The 20610-nt window shown below is 42.7% G+C and overlaps 1 protein-coding gene across 1 annotated transcript in view; it reads left to right on the top strand.

The window, feature by feature from the left end:
- The first annotated feature begins 3923 nt into the window (after nt 1-3923).
- The window catches only part of igdcc4 (immunoglobulin superfamily, DCC subclass, member 4), a 42920-nt gene continuing 26233 nt past the window's right edge, over nt 3924-20610 (top strand). Inside the window, exons 1-2 of the mRNA XM_070908133.1 lie at nt 3924-3990; nt 19459-19773. Coding sequence (XP_070764234.1) covers nt 3924-3990; nt 19459-19773 — 382 coding nt within the window. The remainder of the gene's footprint in view (nt 3991-19458; nt 19774-20610) is intronic.

Here is a 20610-nt window from a genome sequence, read left to right as displayed (position 1 = left end):
AATCAGAATCAGAAATACTTTATTGATCCCCGGGGGGAAATTGTACACTATGCATACAGTATGTGTTCTTTAAGAATGTGGTAATAAATAAGAATTATCAAAGTGGGGATAATCACAGGGTGCACCGATGCAGTAATGTTGTTTTCCTTGGTCATGAACATGCTTGTAAAATCTACTCAAGATGAAATCCGCCCAATGCAAACCTCCCATCAGGGTTTTCATAGATCTAACAGTCACCACAGAGTTGGTACCGGGCCGGCATAGTGGAGTCCAGATGAGTTTCAAACCAGCAAAATCTAGATCACATGTGCTGAAGAAAGGAAAGGTGGACAATGCCTTCCATTTCATTAGATGGGTTACCATCCCTACCATCGCAGAAAAGAGACCAGGCCACTCCTGGTGTATGAAGTGCCAGTCTGACAGTTGAGGTCCTGGAGAGGAAAATAAGTTATCACTGTAGAAGATGGCTAGGGCTGCCTAGGAGTCTGAGCGGCATTGCACTCTATGGGTATAACAACAAGCTGCAACTGCCACTCAGATCCTTGGAAGAGGAAGACAAGACAAGAACCAGGGAGGTGTTGCAGGGTGCCGATTCACCCGAAGGTGACTACAGCTGGAATCGAGGTGAGGAGACATGCTGCCTGGTTCAGGGGGAAGTGAGAGCAGCAATAGAGGAGAAGAGGCCACGCAGGATGTGATAGTGCAGCAGGGCGCCTGGATTAGGTGGGCTGTAGAGGAAGGTGTCATCGGCAGTGAGATGGAAAGCTGAACCCCACCAGATCAAGTTCTTTGTCCAGGCGGTGCAAATCTCCACACAAGGGGCAAAGCTTAAACACTGCCATGTCTGTGCTCCAAACGTGGAACCCTAGAGCATATCCTGAGTTGCTGCCCCAAGGCACTAGGAGAGGGGCGATACCGTTGGCGTCATGATCAAGTCCTGAAGGTAACTGCAGAAACCAGAGTTGAGTGGAGCAAACAGTCCCACCCCTCAAAACAGGCCATCACCCTCCTCAGAGCTGGGGCGCAGCCAAGAGTCAGTTAGAACATCTGTTGGATGGATAAACAGCTCAAGTTCCCTCAACACATCACAGTCACCACCATGAGACCAGATATTGTTCTTGTGTCCACATCCTCCAGACAAGTCATCATGCTGGAGCTAACAGTCCCCTGTGAAGCTCTAGAGACAAAGCTCACCAAGGACGAGGAGCTGGTTGATGAATGCAGGCAAGGTGGCCAGAGGTGCTTCCTGGTTGAAGTTGGATGCAGGGGCTTTGCAGTGCGATCAGGCCAGAGCCTACAGTATTTTTATAAAAGGAAGGTTGCATTTCTTCAGTTGATTCAAGAATATTCTTGAAATTGCGTGAGTGCACAGGACACAAGTGTTTTAAATCGCATCCCATGCAGTTATTTTAAGAAAAGCATTTAATCTCACCCTGAATATGGAATACAATTCCTAAGATGGACATTTTCTGGACGGCAGCAGAGTTGCTTAGCTCCTCACCAACCAATTACAGTATTGTCTGTAGTAGAAAAATCTAATTTGTTTTCAAAGAAAAACAGCAACACCAACGTACCTCTTACTGCCAAGAGAAACTACTAAAACCTCTTGCTGTTTGACTCAAGCCAGACAAGTTTACTATCGTAATTGGTCTCAGTGGGCAGAGCGTCAAATGTGTAAATAATTTTCTCAGCAATTGGCCTGCTCTATCTTTGGCTATCCTGACTTTCCTTCTTTGCCTGCGAAAAGAAAGCTGTGCCTGTTGGAACAATGTCCTGCAATTCCTAGAGCGCATAGTTTTTTGGGTTTTTTTGTTGTACAAAACTGCTTAAAATATGGTAATGAGAGACCAATATTCAATCACAGAGCCACTAATCTTATAACACATATCAACCAGAGTGCGTGGCCTGCCATGTCTGTCGGGGGTAACAAATTGCAGATGGGGTCTCAACTGTTGCTGCAGCATGGTCAGTTGTATTGTGGTTTAAGGGACTCAGGTTACTCATAATTAAGAACATAGCTCGGAGCAGGTCGTACCCTCCACCGGATCAGCTTTTGTGGCTCTGACGGGGCACAAGTCATATAATTTCTGTCTGGAGTGTTACCACTGCAACATAAACTTAGAATTACATTGTATAATAATGCTCTGCATTACACACTTGCATTGCTTTTATTTGTTAACACTTTCTACAATAACCATACAGTAGAGCACACACATGCAGAGGCTCACCGCCAAATACTCCAGCTAATAGTGAAGTGTCAACATTTTATTAAAAAAAATTGAACTAAAGCTATTTGTCATTAGTGGTTTGTGCATTCAAATCATAGTGCTTTTGTAGAGTGATTTGCAAGCAGCTGGTAGTTTGTGTTCATTAATTTTACGGTAGCTGGGGAGGAAAAAGGAGAAGCAGGGAAATTGCAGCTTGACCACAATCACAGAGGATACAGCAATGCTATTAGTTTTCCAATACAATCACATAATCCAATGGCCCAGACATTTCCTTTAATAAGACACCTGGGAAATGCATCCATCCCATTTCATCATTTCATTTCATCAGCTCAAATCCATCTCATATCAGTATTAAATGAATACTCTGAGATGAGAAATCTGGCTGGACAAGATATTATTACCAACGGGAACTCCTTCATCATTACTGCCTGTTATGATTGCCTGACTTTTTTCCTCTATATTGTAGGCAATATATAAAGCATGCTTAAAGCCTTTGCGTTTTTCCTCTCCTGCTCTATCTTTGCATGCTGGTGAATGTGGGGATGTTGCCTGTATCAGTGATGCTGGGAGTGCAGCACGAGGCGAGTCTTTGTCTGCTCTGGGAAGGCTGGGCTCCAGCTGGCTCCGGCTATGTGCAAAAGTCAGTGGGTCCCTCAGCACTCAGTGCAGGAGGCGAGCTGGTTGATTGATAGGGATGCACACCACTAAAGCCCCCCCGCCCCCTCCTCCTCTTGCCTGTTCTTGCTAGGGGAGCACATGTGCCTCTCCTGCTCTCCATTTTTTTTAAACCCAGACCTGCCTGATCACACACAAACATTCATGCAGCGTTGCACACACGTCCGTGCGTACAAAACAAAGGTGCACGCTCTCACACACACATTGAAGAAACCCTGAAACACACTAGGATATCTTGATTAAATCACATGACTGAATGTGTGTAGATTTTGCATCACAACGCAAGGTTTTAACTGAAACGTGTCTCGGGGTGTGTGAGCGCCCACAAACACAAACCAGTGTCTCCAACATTGGGTTCATTCAGGGCAACGCATTTGCAGTCATTACAGATAACCGCTTAGCCAGACCGTTCCTCACACTTCGTCTTGCTCTGGCACAGAACGAAGCATTACCCTGACGAATCCATCATTCCAGACAGAGAGCGAGAGGGCGCCTGGGGTAAAACAGATTTTGACAAATTTGGTATCGCAAGTGTTTCTACGGCGTGTCCGCTTTCAATGAATCTCCCAAGTGTTAGTTGGAAGCGTGGAGTTGGACAGAAAGGAGGAAGAAGGGGTGTGTTTGAATCACCGACTGCTTTTCAGGACTCCAGCGACGACCAGCCAGCCAGTGTCTGGTGAACGTGCGTGTGCGCGTATGTGCGCGCGCACGTGTGCGTCCGTGTGTATGTGTGTGTGTGTGTGTGTGTGTGTGGACCAGCAGGCAACACACACTGAACATTCGTTCGCAACATGGCGTTGAAGCGCCGAGAGACACGACGGCTCTCCCCCGACTAATGCAACCTTATTGTTAGGGAAGCCGGGGGACTGTTGACCAAAGAGACCTAAACATTCACAGAGACTCCTTCCCGTGCCGGCGGAGACAATAGCGGATTCCAACATATATGCATGTCGCTATAACGGTATAGCTGCCTGTATAGACGTACGCTGCTACCCCACTGGTGGAAATCAAAAGCTGTACATGGCGGTGGAGAGCACAGTTTGGCTGTTCTGTCTTCTTTCGCTGTTTTGTGGTCCATCCAAGCAAGGTAAAGCGCTCACTTCAGTCTTCTGCATGCTTTTCATTGGAGTGCATGTGTGAGGCAGCGGGCCACTCATATTACACTGAAGTGCAGTTACTCTGAACACAAGTGGGCTGTGATAAAAAAGATAGGAGAGAGCTACTGGGTGAATGTGCACCTTGCGCGGTACGTGCTATATCTCCTCCGTGTTCTGCCTTCACCTCATGTGGCCTCTCCGGTGCGTATGAGGGGTGTAGGCTGTTGTTAGGCTACTTCATGGGTGACTCTCAGGGCGCGCTGTAAAGGCTTTTGGCGTTACGAAGTTGCAGCACATTGCCCAAGGAGCAGCCCGGAGCTGTGCCACAGAGCGGCCAGAGGGCTTTGAACCGGCCGGGGAAGTTCCGGATCAAACAGGGGATGGGGCTCACCGAGGACATGTGGGCTCGGCCTTGGTGTTTAATAAGAGTGGAAGCAGCTCCGTCTTAAAATGTGTAGATTGCTTTGCCAAAAAGAAAAATCTGAACTTTTTTTTTCCACACAGTAATAATCTATAACGAATGTGCGCGTGGGACGTCTGGTTTTAGCCACTGGCTCAGAAAAGTTGAGTGAGAGGATTTTGGGGAGAGAGTAATGATGCACGGTCTTGATAAACTCGAAGAATGAACGTGTCTGAGAGCTGAATGTGAAAGATGCACAATAGCAGTTTTATTGCTGTGGCTCCTGAGAGTGGAAGCAGGGCTGGTTGGAGAGGAAAGTCTGCCCACACAGGCTGCGACGAGTGGGTGAAAGAGTGGCCACAGGATTTACATGACAAAGACCTGTGCAGAATATCAGTGGAGGTTATGCAGTTAAATGGTCTTCAGGGCCCGGCAAAGAAGATATAACAGAAAGAAAACAACAGTGAATCTGCCATGCATTTCTTTTCTTAAAAGTTTTTTTTTTTGAACATGCACACACTGATCTGAGAACATTTATGCGTGCTGAAACATGCTACAGGTGAGCAGGTAACAGAAGTAATAGTGATGTAGTGAAGCAAAATAGTCTAAAATAGTATATTACCCATATTATCTTTGTACAGACCTTTAGGGAGTGAAATAGGGCTGAAATTAAACCAGTTGCCATCAGACTGTGTGTGTAAAACTGCAGCAAACTCTCACACAGCTGCAGTATTCAACTGAGGGACAGACATTTAGGTAAAAATTGAGGTTCACAGCTGCATAAAGTTTGAGTTACCAAGCATTAACATGTTAACAGTTTGGCATTTATCTGTCAAGAGCTTGTCGTGAGGACCGAACAAGTGGGACTGTGTGTGTGTTTGACAGAAAGAGAGTGAGAGAGAGAGAGGTGGCACACTACAGGAGTTTAAGATTTATCTTCTTTTGGACTAAGATCTCCAAGAGGTGGCATTCACATTCTGGCTGGCCAAATGGTAGGATTAAAATGACTCCTGAAAACATGTGTATCTTATTTAAAGCTACACTGTTTCACACTTTGAATTACAGCTACTACAGACAAATTCATAATCGATTAATCGCTTCAGTCATTTTTAAAGTCAAAATGCCAAACATTATCTGGTTCCAGCCTCTCAAATGTGACAAATAGTATTATAGTGAACTAATTATCTTTGGGTTTTAGATTGATGGTCTATCGATTTATAGAGCAATCAAGAAAATAATTGACGGACTAATCAATTAAGAAAATGATTGTTAGTTGCAGCCCTACTATGAATTGCTACCCACTTATTGTGGAACATTCACATCAAATCCTCCCTGGAATAGGAGTTTAAACATGATATAAAACAGGTTTCACTTCATGTGAGAAACAGCTGCTGCAGAACTAAACTTTGACCAGTCAAAATCTTAACATGTCCTGATGTGAGAACAGGCACGCCATCACATCTGACTACCTTTGACTACATGTGCCCAGTACCTGTGATTTCCTATGTGATATTTTATTGCTGATATCTTGTATTGGTTGATTAGCCCATCAGAATACTACACAAGCTATTATTTTCCACTAGATCTCACATTGACTTAAAGATTTACATTGTCTTACTGCACTGTAATGTTGTCTGTGGTCTCTCTTCCTTTCTTACAAATAGAAGACAGGTATTTTCCTTCCATTGCCTTTTGTCTTACTCATCTGTATTTTATCCTTCTCTTGTGTCTGGAGATTGCCTGCACATAGCTATGCTGCTGCTGCTGCTGCTGCTGCAACTCTAGTATGACATGCTCTGCAGTGATTGCTACCAATACAGTGACGAGAAATAAAGGAATATTGTGCACAAGGATGGGTGTGGCGGCGAAAAAGTCAAGCGTGGCAGAATGAATCTATCAGAAAACTCTAAAGTACTTACGCACATCCAGGTATATACACCACCCCCTGTAAGATATGCTGGAATTTTGTCATATAATTTCTGTTATTCATTGTTCAATTATGCACATAAAAGCCTTAAAAGGGAGGCAACGAGAGGTATGCCTCCTTGACTTCCATCTGATATAGTGGTAGAAGGTCAGAGGATACAATTTATATAGAATTAGATTACCATGCCCTGCAGACTCCAGCAGAGCAGGAATAAGGAATTACTCCCCTTGAGATCCTCCTGACAGGAGAGTGAGTGCCACACTAGAGGCGATCACATCCAGATGATGAAATCTCTTGCAGGTAAATGGCGATTGTGATGGAGGTTGTCAGTGATAAGAGTGAAGAGGAAATTGATTTATTTACACTGTGAGAGATTTATCATCGAAAGTTGCTGCCAAACTGTTTTGACATTTGGTTGCTGTCTAAAAAGCCTTTGAACTGATAAAATATCACATTCATAAAATGACTAAAAGAGCAATAACAAATCACAGACTAAAATCAATTTAAATATTTAGTAACTGTCATCAAAGCACATTTTTGCTTCAGAGCCACATTCGCGAGTGGCATCATGCTTTATGATCAAATGAACAAATTAGTATTTATCGTGTGTTATTGCTAAATAACCAAGACCCGTTAACAACACAGTCACAGAGAGCGACTCGTGTGTGCATGTTTCTGTGCGTGTGCATTTTGTGGGGTTCAGAAAGTGGAGCATGAATGTTGTCGGTGTTGGTAGTTGTGGGAACTGAGGCTGGTGAGTGGGGGCGGGGGGTGATTCTGGGACAGGGATGAATTGGCGGGCGCTGGTGGGGCGAATTTGAGGGCAAAGGCCATTGCTACAACCACAAACAAAGAGCTTGTTTTGTCCATTCCATCCTAAAAATCAAATGAAAATAATTCAGCTTCACTTAACACATAGCAAGCAAACAAAAGTGTCTGTGTGCTCACACTCCACGCAGTTATTAATGGACATAATAAAACATATAAAAACATCTGCACTCCTGCAAGACTTTATGAGCAAATTAATGTGATTATTGTGACGCCTTTGGCCTTTTTATATGCACATGAAAATTGTAAACACAACAGTTACATGATGAAGCCTTGGCACCAGGCCAACTGAGAATATCACATGAGATCATTTAACATTGATGCACCAAAGTTGTCCACACTATTAGGACATCTGTTTGTATTAACAGTCTAACTTTCACATTAGCCCTTATTAAAAATCTCCTCTCAGTCCTCCTAGTCATGTGATTTGTATCAGCAAGTGTTTCTTGAGCTCACATGGTGCTTTTCTGCACTGTCCAGCTTAACACTCACACAGTCACACAGTTGGGAGATGCCCAGTGCAACAGGGGTCTCCTGCAATTCCACTGGAGCAGCGTAGTGTGATGTGCCTCTTTTGATAACTTGTAATGCTACCTTATACAGACAGACAAAGTAACAATGTAGTCTGCAGTGAAGAGCTAATGTGCTGCACTATAAACTTTTTTTAAGGTTTTTGAATATTTGAACACACTGTAAACCAGTTTAGCTAAGTGAATACTATGATGACCTTCTTTCAAAAGAAAGGTATCCAAATGAGCAGCATTTGCTCACATGCGCTTGACATGCCTGTGAAGCATTGCAACACAGTTGATCTTATTTTTAGCTTGCTTTGAAATCACCTCACTTTACCGCCATGTGATTTCAGCTCTAGGAAGGATTAAATTACATTCCTTTATCGTGATATTGATGGATAACTCGACAACTCGACATTTAGTCCCTGAGTTACTGTTGAAGGCAAAAACCACAGTTGTACCTCTAATATTCTCGGGTCAAACGGGGTCATCTCAGCAGCTTGTTTCGTACAAAGTTAATATTTCGACTGAACACCGAGGAAAATTGGCCTGTAGGAATCCCACTGCTGAAGTGACCCTGTGCAGCGTTAGGCATGGTGGTGGGAGGGAAATGTTTTTTTCTGAGTCAACCATTTATTCCACACACCGCACCAGGGTACTCTGGGGCAAAGTCCATTCTCTAGCTTAAATATCGTGGAGATGTAAAGTTACACAAGGGTTTACATTTTCAGCTTGGCACATTATCAGAGGAAGATATTTGGAATCTAGTGAGGTTGTTGTGTTAAAAACATCACTTTAAAAAAAAGTCTGAACAAGGTTATTTGTCATGAAATTTAAAAGAAATCACGTTTTATGCTTAAAATTCAGTTAGCAGCACACTGAAGTCATGGGTATCACAGTCCCAAAGGTTGCATCACTGACTGAAGTTGAATGGCATTGTGCATGACAATCTTATCTGTGCTACATTGAATTGCATGATGCTTAACAGCAATTTTAAATCAAATGTTTTTTCAATACTCTTCTGCTTCAGTGCTTACTTCCATTATGTTGCCTTCAAGCTCTGTGTATCAAATCACCAGAGTAATGTCAAGCAAAGCAGACCAAATGCTGAACTGTGCGTGCTAATAGATAATTGATTGTTGGACGACTCAAACAAGATACTAACACAAAGCTGTGGGATAACAAACTCTTCCATTTGTGTCATCATAGAAGTTTGAAATTGCAATACAAAGTGCAACAAAGGCTGTGGTTGGCAACAAGCCTTTCCTTTACTTTTGGCCAGGCTCTCATGGTATTACACAACACTGTGTAACATTTAGCCCACAGAAGAAACAAAGCAGCATGGGCATCTCGTTTTTAATGCAAGTCCAATACTCTCACGGCCTCGGTTTGGTCTTCCAAATATTGAAAACAATTTCCGGCACTCTTTGCCTTGGTAGATGCTAGATTCTCTTCCACTTGTTTACATTGTCTCTCATACAGTAAATGTCTACTACTGGGCAGGTTGTGAACAAATGGCTTGTGTTACTGTACAGGGATGTTGGAGCTAAGAGCAGCAAACCAAAACATAGAGCACGAGGCATCAGTACACCAGTGATGTAGTGGTATTTTTGGAGGTTTTCCGTCATTCTAAAGTTTCATACTTGGTGTCAAAGTGGTATCAGAACTGGAAGTAGAGTCGAGTTTTCAGCCAAGCATGCATGCACATAGCAGGGGTTGTGAGTGTCTCTAAATTTACAGACTAACAAACACACACAGAGCTGTTATATACAGGACTAATATGCAAAGGAAAAGCCATAGAAAAAGAACAGCAAACTTCCTGCAGAAAGACGGAGGTCCACCTTTAGGTCCCCTAAGAGATGTCGTCAACGTCTCCTCCTGAACTCTACTGCCATCTGTAATGTTTAGAGTGTGTTCAGCTCCAGTTTGTTGTGTCTACACCAGAGGGCCAGCTGTTCAACTTCCCGTATAGTGGCAGCTACAGAATATTAAACATTGAATTTGTAGAGGGATGTATGCTGTCTGTAGATCGACTTATGGCCTTTACTGCTCTGACCTGACATGTCTGTGTAGGTTGTTTTTGTGGTTCTAATTCTAACAAGTAAGTGCGGTGGGTTAATGTGGAGAAATACATTATAACTATTTCTATCTCACAAGTCCGTCACCTTCCAGTCTTCCATGTCCTATAGCAGATTAAGAGATCCTCTCCTCTATGTGAGCACACCACCTTAACGACTTCGCGTAATTGGATTTCTAATTTAACTGTTGTATCAATGATGTATTTATGTGAATTGCACGTTTAATGACTATGTTCTAGTTGTTAGACCTTGTTTGAAGTTTGGGCCTCCAACTTATCGCACTCTTTCAGTATTTCTGTGAACATACATAAGCAGATCTCCTGAGACCAGAGCGTGTCGGACAGCAGTGCCTGTGGAGAATAGCTCATTACACATTAGCAGTGAATTAAGTATCTGCATGTGTGTGTTTGCTGAAGTACATTCGCCCCTGCGTGCCATGCCCGCTTGCTTGTGTGCAAGCGTGGGTGTGTCATCTGCAATTTGTGAGTGCTCTTGATCCCCTCCCCAGAGAGTCCATGCTAAATTAGGATGCATATTATTTAAAGATGCCCTGGGCTGAGTTTCAGCTGGGTATATTTGTGCAGTGAATATGTTGATTTTTATGGTGCCCTGTGTGCGCCTATTCATGCTGCCAGGAAGGCAGTCTTAAGCACAGAAGTGTTTGTATGAAAGGAGAGGAAGTCTTGAGCTTGATTTGTCGGCTATGAATTCAAATGATTTGCTCTCTTGGGATGTTCAAAGTGTTGTGTTGAATTTATTTTGTTAGTCCTTTTTTTCAGTCGTGAATTGCCCGACCTCTTAAAAATATCTGAACATAAAACTGTACGAGCCAATGAGTGTTTCATTTGAGTAAGCTCACATGTACGACTGGCCTGGATCAGATCTTTGGTCAAGTAGACAGCATACCTGGGTGTCTATCTGGTAAAATTATGGTTTTTTTTTGGCTTTAACACGAGGGTCTCAGTCATGGAAAAGTTACATTTGAACTCTTTTCAATCATGACAGGAGGGTTACAGATAGAGCAGCAATGCTTTGATGGCATTTGGAATTTGGCCCACGAGACAAGCCAAGTTACATGTCATGTATAAGGTAAGAGGTTGCTTATTGCTGCTAAGCTATCTTCCTCACCATCTGAAGGAGAACTGTTCTCTAATTTGGCCATCTGACCAATTTCAAGCCATTTTTACAAAAGTAATGTAGCTTGCACTGGTCGCTAAAGTCACACTTGCAGCATGCAGCATGTAAAGCTTCACCTCAAAGTCTTTTGTATGTATGTATGCATGCATGTAAGAGCATAGTATTCTTGAGTGTCCCTTTACCAGCAATGTAACTGCTCACACTTAAAAAATGTTACAAAAATGTTACAAGTTCATAGTTTTCGGATGACGCCAATATATAAAATCGCCAGAGCATTTACATTACAGGAAATGCCCTACAGGACCTATAGTAACTGACTTGCACCTCAAATGCACACAGAGATGAAATGTTCTCCAGTTGCTCTTTGGTAATGCTGCTATCTGTTAATTCTTTGATCCCCGGAGCACAAATAGATATTACCACTGCAATGATGCAACTCCGACGGATTGTGCATTTCATCCTGTCGGCTTACTAGGTCACTGAGGTTCGCCGTAGAGTTTAATTGATAACTTTACATGATGTGATTTGAGTGGAGGCTCAGAGTAGGGTCACAGCTGCACTGAAAGTGGCATGCAGTATATTACCTGAGCAAGCTTGGAGCCTTGTGCTCAGTCATGAACATCACCTTCATGTAAACATTACAAGAGTGATCAGTGAAGCAACAATGTTTTATGTAATGAGGTTACCAGACATGAAAGGGAGGCAGTCAACCAGCTACTTATAATAGTGGTTATTCTGTCGTTCCACAAATTTGCTCTATATACTTGGTACAACTTGATTTCTCACTTTTAGTTTTTTTTATTATTTTGACTTTTATTCTTCCAGTGTAGTTTTATCTTTGTATGTGTGTGTGTGTGTGTGTGTGTGTGACAGAGGCAGCGGTCTGGTGCCGCTCACTTGGTCAACTAACCTGCATTCACATTCCTTCCATTCCTCCCTGCTGTCTGCGTGGTCACATGAGAGCAGAGGGGTTGCACTGAAGGCGGCCATTGAAGATAGATAAATCTAAAAAGGAGTTATGGTACATTGATGATTTGAAGAGATTGACATGCAAGAAGTCAAAGGAGGGTTGACAATTCTAGTGCAGGCGCAGCCTTAATTCCTGGATTACATATATTCAATGTAACTGTCATACGATACACACATTTATGAATCTCTTCAACAGTCATTTGTGCATTTATACTGAGCACACATGCCCTTTAGTTCTCATTCCAATGCAGTATGTTACTCACAGCACATCTCTCTCACATCAGTGGTGGAAAGTGCCACTGCCGAGAACCCCATTGTGAGCATAATATGTGAAGCCCGCTCAGCGAAGAACACCCTTCCTTTCACAGTGCATGTACTAGGTAGTGTCACATAGCAGTCTCATTCATCATCCTGACCTTGTGTGAGATGCTCAAAGCTGATCCTTGCACATGAGCATTATAATGTACGTGTGCCTCACTTCAAAGAGGAGAGTTGTTGACTCTCAAGACTGTTCTGCCTGTTGTCCACTTTCCATATGTCCCATTGCTGTGTGTTCGTCTCTACATACTGGGAACCTTCACGTTACCAGTATACCATCTCGAAGTAGCAATGCCGCCAGAACAAATTCCGCCGCAAACAGATTCTGATTTGGATCTCCCGTGTTACTCCCATGTTAGTTTTATTGCTCGCTTTGTTGACTCATGCAAGTGGGCCTGGCACTTGACGTGGCCATGTGGAGGCCCCATGCTGCTGGGAGGCCCTGCATGCAGGAACGCTGCGGCGTGATTGGAGGATGGAGTCTGATTGGGATGAATGAGCACTGTACATAGAGCAGGAGGCATGAGGGACTGCATTGGAACGCCCCCTCTCTCATTCTCTGCTCTGCTCCCCTTTCTCCCTCTTGTACACACACATTCAGTGGGACGCAGGAGCCATGTTTGTCTCACCACAACCCCTCTTCTTTTCATTGTACACTTTCATGCCATTTGTTGTTCCACTGGCTTTGAGAAGAGGGCCACTGCGTGATCTTGATGATCGTAAGTGTAAAAGTTTTGGCTCGTTACTGTATGCAAAACATTGAAACTTTTCATATTCGATTTTGGACAGAAGAGCTTTAGTATATCCAAGTACAGCGTGACAGATGCAGAGGCAGGTTGACAAATACAGAAAGGTCTCATTATGTAAGTTTCGGTACTATTAAGAGCTGAAACAGCCAGGTCAGTCAATCCTTGCCCAAGGTCAGACAAAAAATCTTTGATTCATTGTATCAGCTTGTATCAGAGTGTGTGTGTGTTTGTGGTTAAGATGACTGGGTGTGAGAAGAACCCTGCTGTATCGTCACGGGAGGAAACACAGCTGGAACGGTTAACACCTGACACGGCAGCTGTTCAGTTTGCTGAGTGACTCACAGCCTCACTGTGGATTCAGTGTAACGTTGAGCCCTCTGTGTGTAGCATTGCTTAACAGTAAACAGAGAGTTTTAATTTGCCATCAGAGTGATTCAAAACTCATAAGGAGGATTGAATGTGTAGCATGCTTCAGACTCCTGATGGTGCTTTACGTTTTTACAGAAAGAACCCAATGTCCAAGGCAACATTTATAACATGGAAAGCAACAGATGAAGCCATCTAGATAAAAGCCAAAATATTTAGACAGTAGTGAGGTGCGTCTGTCAGCGAGACTTTCTGTTTCTTCTTATTACTCAGGCATTTCCACCTGCATACGGAAACCTGAGAACCTCCATCTCCCTGCAGGGCTCAGCTGTCTCTCTGCTCAGGTTATCACAACTGTGGCTTGAAAATATCGATTTTTTCACATGCCGGGTAATTTTGGGCCACAAGCAGATTAGGCTATTTTTTTTACCTTGTTGCTATGAATGTAAGGTAATTGAATTAGCAAATAAAGGCCCTGCTGAAACAGCTTGATTTGAGGTTTGGTTTGTGGTATCTAGGCCTACCACACACACACACACACACACACACACACACACACACACACACACACACAGTGCTATCAATCAGACCATCTGTCCCCGTCCACTCAGCTTGTATTTAGGTTACAGTGCATAGTGATGTACGAGACAAGTACTACCTACATGCATGAAACAATACATTGCCAACATCATTCAGGAACAACCCACAGCAATTATCTCCTGCCGCTGTGTCGATTTAGCAGGAGGTACAAGGCAATCTGATTATCACTGCTTTTGAGTGCGTTAGTGGTCCCTCTTCACAAAAGCATCTGTAATCACATTTCACTGCTCTCTTTCAGTTGGGTCTCAAGGACCTAATCTTATCTGCACTATTCAGTCCTCTATTTCATTCTATAATTCTGGGACTCTTTCTTTGTCTCGTATCCTCTCTTTCCATTTTTTTTTTAAGTTTATGACGTTGTTCAGCCTTCTTGGTTCATGCAACACTATAGTAGTAGCCATGCTAGTGGTGTAGTTCTGTGGATGGTAAGTCAACCACTTTGATCCAGACTGAAATATCTCAACAACTATTGGATGGATTGCCATGAAATTTGGTACAGATACTCATGCTCCCCCCATGATGGATTGTAATCACTGGTGATCTTAACTTTTCATTTGGCGCCACCATCAGGACAAATATTTTAATTTGTCCAATTCTTTGATTTATTTTTAAATATCTGCAAAACTGACATTCCCATCAGTCTCAGCTGTACTTTGTGTTTAGTGGTAATTTGCTAATGTTAGCATGCTGTCACGCTAAAATAAGATGGTAAACACGGTAAACATTATATCTGCCAAGCATCAGCATGCTAGCATTTCCATTGTGGGCATGTTAGCATGGTGACCTTAGCATTTAGCTCAAAGCACCACTGTGCCTAAGTACAGCCTCACAGAGCTGCTAGCATGGCTGTAGACTCTCAGTCTTGTTTAAATGCCATCTTTTGCGGCTGTGATATATATAAATATATAAAAGCCAATATGATGTATTTCAAGATAAGCTAATAACTGTGCAAAACAGATGTTTTGATTCGCAAACAATCTACAAAGACATGGCTCTGATAGAAATGTAGTGGGGTATGAATATATGACAGCACTGAGTAAATTAGAGGAGGAATTGTAGCAGCAGCAACACAGCATACATTCCATAAAAGCTGCTGCTAACGACAACATATGTTATAGTGGTGTATCAGCACTGGGCAAAAAAGAAAAAATTCTATAAATTACATGAAGCACCAATTTTTGGACTCTTTGAGCCGAGCCTCTTTGTGTATGTCTCTCGTTCCTGAAAGGCCTGAGGTTTTGTGCAGCTTCACTTTAGAGGCTGTGGAAACCTGAGCTGTTGTCCTCCGGGTCATGGGGTGTCCAGTCTCTGTTGACTGTGAGCTTGAAATATTCGCTGTGTTGGGTCACTCTCCTCCTCCTACTCCTCTCCTTCTGTTCTCCCAAACGTTTTGTGAATAGGTGATCCATTAACAGAAATGGACTAGCGAAATATGCATTGATGGTTTCGAGAGCACTGCTTTCCTAACTTCTCCATTTACTGTACCTTTTCTCTCTTTTTCTCTGTTTTGACTGACAGACAGGGATGTTCTGTTTCTTCTTTGTGTATTTCATTGTGAATAGGAACAACAACAATCCAGTCTTAAGTCTATCCATTTCTCCAGCTGTTACAGGGCAGTAGTATGGAGGTACACCAAATATGTAATTTAATTTCCAAAAATCTTGGGGATCATACCACACGCCACTGTTTTTTTACTTACTCCGAATAACTGTGATTGGCATAATTAGAAAGCCATTATGAACCCAGATAAGGTGTCCAAATCGTCTGCTCAAGGTGTATATAATTTCTGTGTGATATGTTTGCTTCTTTTTTTTGTTTTCTGTTTTTGATGGTCTCCTGTTGTCTGCCGGTTTCTATTTCATCCTCTCTCCCTTTTGTAAACCGCTGTTCTCTCTCTACTTAGAGTAAGCTACGAACCACTTGGCGCAGTGCCATCACAATCCATTCACTACAGCTCAGTGAGATCGCACAGCCGCTACTATATCCCAGAGTGCACCCTGTCCTTCCCAGCAGCTCCCATTTGTACAGTAAAATGGAAAAATGGCCACTTCACAGATCCCCCCTCTTCACCACATTGTGTCCTCATGAGACACTGACAGTTAACTGTGTGGGCGTGCATGCGTCTGTGTGTGTTGTAATGGGTGTGTGCGTGTCGGGACATGCGTGAAATTGTGTGTATATGTGTGTGTGCTGCACACGGCCACAAATCTAGGGCATGTTGTGGTTTCTGGTGCGAACGTGTGTGTGGATATCAAGTGTTTTATTCCCAGATGAAATAGCCGCTACTTGAAATATGTGATATGCTTACCTTGCCTGCTTTTTTTAAAGGAGAGTAGGTCATGCTAGTCGGAAAATGTTATAGTAACTTTTCTAGGTTGGACACCTATCGTTTTATTTCATCCTATTATATAATTAGTTTTACCACATTAAGACGTCTAAACCTCAGTAAAATCAAATTAGTGTTTTCTTTCTGCTTTTTTCCGCTCTATTTTGCATGTTTATCACACCTCTCCTCCAGTTTTGTGAGGGGTAATGACTTCCATATCCAATGCAGAATGATCCCCACCTCTCGCCAAGTGAAACCATTGGCAGTGAGCTGGGAAATGGCTGCTAACGTTTTAATGACTTAATGAGACCCAATTAGTTGAAATGGGGGAGAGGAAGAGAGGAGCCGTGGAGGTGATCTGTGTCGGTGTGTGTTGGCGCGCTTGTCCGACAAGATTGGGAGCGTGTTTTGGTGTTCTTTACATGTGTGCCTGTGTGTGTCTCCGTTTGTACGGGTTTCGAGTGCATGTGTGTGTATGCATGTTTATGTTGTCTCCATGGCAGGTGTGTATGTATATGTGTGTGTGTGTGTGTGTGTGTGTGTGTGTGTGTGTGTGTGTGTGCGCGCCAGAACACTGTGCAGCCTTTCTCAGCATTACTCTGCCTCTTCATCAGGAAGTGATGGTGGGGGGTCAGGCCTCATTTAATCAAGGAAAAAAATTCCATCTCCCATTAACTTAATTAATCCAACGCTGGAGAACAAGAGGCAGAAAGAAACCTGCCGGTGTGTGTGTGTGTGTGTGTGTGTGTGTGTGCGCCTCTGTATGTATGTGAGAAAATAGCTGAATTCACGAAGAGGTTTGTCAAATGAACTATAGAAGGGTACTTTATATTACTTGCACAGGTAAAGTAATGACTTCATGAAAAAGACATTTAAAGAAACTTAACCTTAATTTAGAGTATTTGTCAGCTGTACAGTAATCCACTGTATAACACTTTAACGTGTGCAAAGGATTTCACCTCTTAAATGCTTTTGCCAAGAAAGCTGTCCAAGAGATCCAGTGGAACCTTTTGCATGTTGAAAATATGGTCATCAAATTAAATGAATTAAAATAACATAAACATGAATTAAATTTCAACCAGTTTTAACAGATGGCTAGATGTCTTTTCTGGGCTGTGCTGTTATCAGCTGCTCCACCAACAAACTGAGACTTTGGAAAAAAATGAAAAGTAAAAGCCACAGGCCTCTGCCCCGTTAAATCAGTTATAGGAGTCTCCATTAAATCCTCTACTCTCACATGTTGCTTGGCCGGTATAAACATTTTTACAGTATCACGTGTTTCCGATTTTTATTAAATGATTCATTTCTTCAATTTGGACAATGCAAGAAATCACTGTGTGTGACGATTTAAATCATAAGCTGGCAAGTCATTTCTGCTGGGTTTAACTGGCTACTCCACACAGCACTTTTACATCCAGACTGTGGAGGTCAGACAGAGGCGGTACGTTAATGTTATTGTTGTCTAGTGAGAGTCGAGACTGAAAAACTTTCACACACAAACTACCTTTGCCTGTTGTCTGCCGACTGTGATTAACCCAAACATTTTGAATTGTGCTATGGCCCGGTTTGTCAGACAATAAGAATTAGTAAAAGAAGTACCCAACAGGGATATGATGGATATATACAGCATATAGGAATGCAATGTTTGCAGTGTTGCAGTCTTTGTCATTATGTATTTACATCACGTGCGCTCCTCTTTCCTGACAATTCAAATGTATTGATATGGAGATGCTCAAGATAAGCGATTGCAAGACAAATCTGTTTCATTTATTTCATCATTTGCTGCTAGACTGAAGACATATTTTGCAATGTTTTACCGCAATTGCTACTTACTGTACTAAGCGCCTGGCCGTAGCTCTTTTACAGGGTTTCATTTTCACTTCTTCCTTAATAAAATGCAAGCAAAGAAATGCTGCTATACACGCATGAGCGCTAAGAAAAGTTGTTTGCTCTGATATAGTAGGAAGTGTAACTTTATTGTCACAAAGGAAATTATTTCCTCAGGTCTCAGATTACAAAACAGATGTTCATGCATAATGTATGAAGAAAAACATTAAAAACATTAACAATAGATTATGCATAGGGTAATATGTGTAGTCTACTGAAAGTAATGCAATGTAGAGCTACTATTGACCCTTACTGTTTCACATTTCTTTCCTTCTGTGTCTAATGCTATCCAGCCTCCTCATAAAAGATAATTAACTGCCGTCATGTCAGTCAAGATTTGAAGTCTTCAGTTCTTTTTATCTCCCATCTCCGATTCTCTCTTGATCTTTCCCCTCTACGTTTTTCATTAATTCTCTTTCCTTCTGACAGCCTCCACTATTTTTTTCTTTTACCCTTTTGTCCTTCCATCTTGTTCTTCACAGGCCTGAATTAAAACTGTGTTTTAGTGCACTGTAAAATAGAGAGGAAAGAGGTGAAATACAGTAATATAAAGACAGCAAATTGCATTAAAACATCTGGATGAACAGTGCAGCAGGAAGAATACACTGCTATTCTTGTGTTGTCTGATATCATGAATGCCTTCATTTCCATTTAATCAAAATTATGTTGCGTTTAATAAAATGCTGAACTTACAAATAGTTATGAATTTACTCAAAATAAGAAGGAAGATGTTTTGGCATGGTAACATTGCCGTGGTTAAACTACAATATCTCCTTTGACTGCAATGCATGTAGCGCTCTGCTGCTCATGTCACACCAGCTCATCAACCTCTCACCTCAGGGCTTCCCCTCTCTCTCACTAACTTTAATGTCCTGCTGCTGACATACAAATCCCTTCATGCCTCAGCACCCATTTCATTTTACGAGCTCCTCCTCCTCATCCTCATCCGGCCTCCTCTGGCCTCCTCTCTGTCCCCAAAACACCCTGCCTCCAGAATGCACTACCCCTATTCATCTGTGCTGCCAACAATATTGATTCTATTGAAGTTATGTTATACAATGACAAATTGCCAAAAGTTGGAATTGATGCAGTAGACAAAAATGACATATGACACACATGTAGGAATAATTGGATCAATGAAGAAGAAAAGTGCAATATTTCATTTATAGTTGAGCTGTTGAGCTGTGATTGAGGTGTGCTCTGGTGTTCACAGAGCAATAAAAGGTTTCCTGCAGAGGATTCAGCGAGGCTCTGTAAATATTGAATATTATAAGTTACACTGACGGACGCATTAGAAAGTGACATATTTTGCTGCAGGTATAGAACATGGTTAGCAAACTTTTCCTCTTTGTCCCACACAGAAAAGCCTGTTTCGGTGGAGCTGAGCTGCGGGGCTGGGCCCAGCCATGTAGTGTTGGAGCCAGGTTTGCCCCTCTTGCTGGACTGCAACCTTGGGGCCAGCGATGCACCTTTCAATGTCACCTGGCTGCAGGATGGCCAGCCTCTGCCTCTTGAGGGGAGTGACTTCCTGCAGTATTTGGCCAACGGATCCCTCCTCCTGCTGCCCACCTCTAAAGATGGCCAGCCTCCCCAGGACGTGGAGGGGGGCTACAGCTGCGTGAGTGCCAGCGCCCTCGGAGCCCTGACCAGCCGGACTATAAATGTTCTCCTAGCAAGTAGGTGTCCAGCAGATACATTTGCAAGTTCTGCAGGGCTCTCGCATACAAATATAGGACCCCAGGTTAGCTGGAAGCTCAAAGCTGTGTATAGGTGCCGTGTGAGTGGTTAGTTCTGTCTTTCTGTAGCCCTGATAGACTGGCGATTTGTTAAGAGTGTATCCCGCCTTTCACCAAATGCATGCTGGGATAGGGTCCAACCCCCAAGTGTAGAAAGTACATGGATGTAATAAATGATTCAATAGATGGAGTAGAGCTGAAACAATTATTAAATTAATCCATAAGTTCATTGACAGAAAACCGAGCGGTGACAAGATTAGTGGTGAAGGGGTTACATCCCTTTGCTATGGTCGAGTCTCCTCCATTTAGGTATGCAAACTGCATTATTGATATCTGGTTATTCACAGCAATATCCATGGACTCTAGCCGTCTTTGATACATTGAACATCAGAAACAGCTGAAAAATATTGGAACTGGAACCAAGATTCCATAAGAACAGGATTCGATAAGCAGAATCATAATTGGAATTGGGATCGATAAAATTGAAACGATGCCCAACCCTATGCATCATATGAAAATACTGTTTACTATAGCTACTCTATTGTCATTACACGTGTTGTTGTGTGTCTGAATGTTGTGGATGAACGTTGGGGCAGTCAAAACAAAAACTGATGTAATGGAAAGAATATTGGTTTGCACACACACACACACACACACATACAGAGCAATGTGATTTGTCAGATTTGTCAAGGGAATTTCCTTGCATGGATGGAGATGAACTTGGTTCTCCTCGGCCTCAGATAGGAGACTTATCCTCTGGTGGAGTGCTAACAAGTG

The sequence above is a fragment of the Enoplosus armatus genome, chromosome 1 (assembly GCF_043641665.1).
Source record: "Enoplosus armatus isolate fEnoArm2 chromosome 1, fEnoArm2.hap1, whole genome shotgun sequence".
In the NCBI taxonomy this organism is placed as follows: Eukaryota; Metazoa; Chordata; class Actinopteri; order Centrarchiformes; family Enoplosidae; genus Enoplosus; species Enoplosus armatus.
The sequence above is the reverse complement of the archived record's forward strand: the minus strand, read 5'-3'. Positions and strand labels throughout refer to the sequence as shown.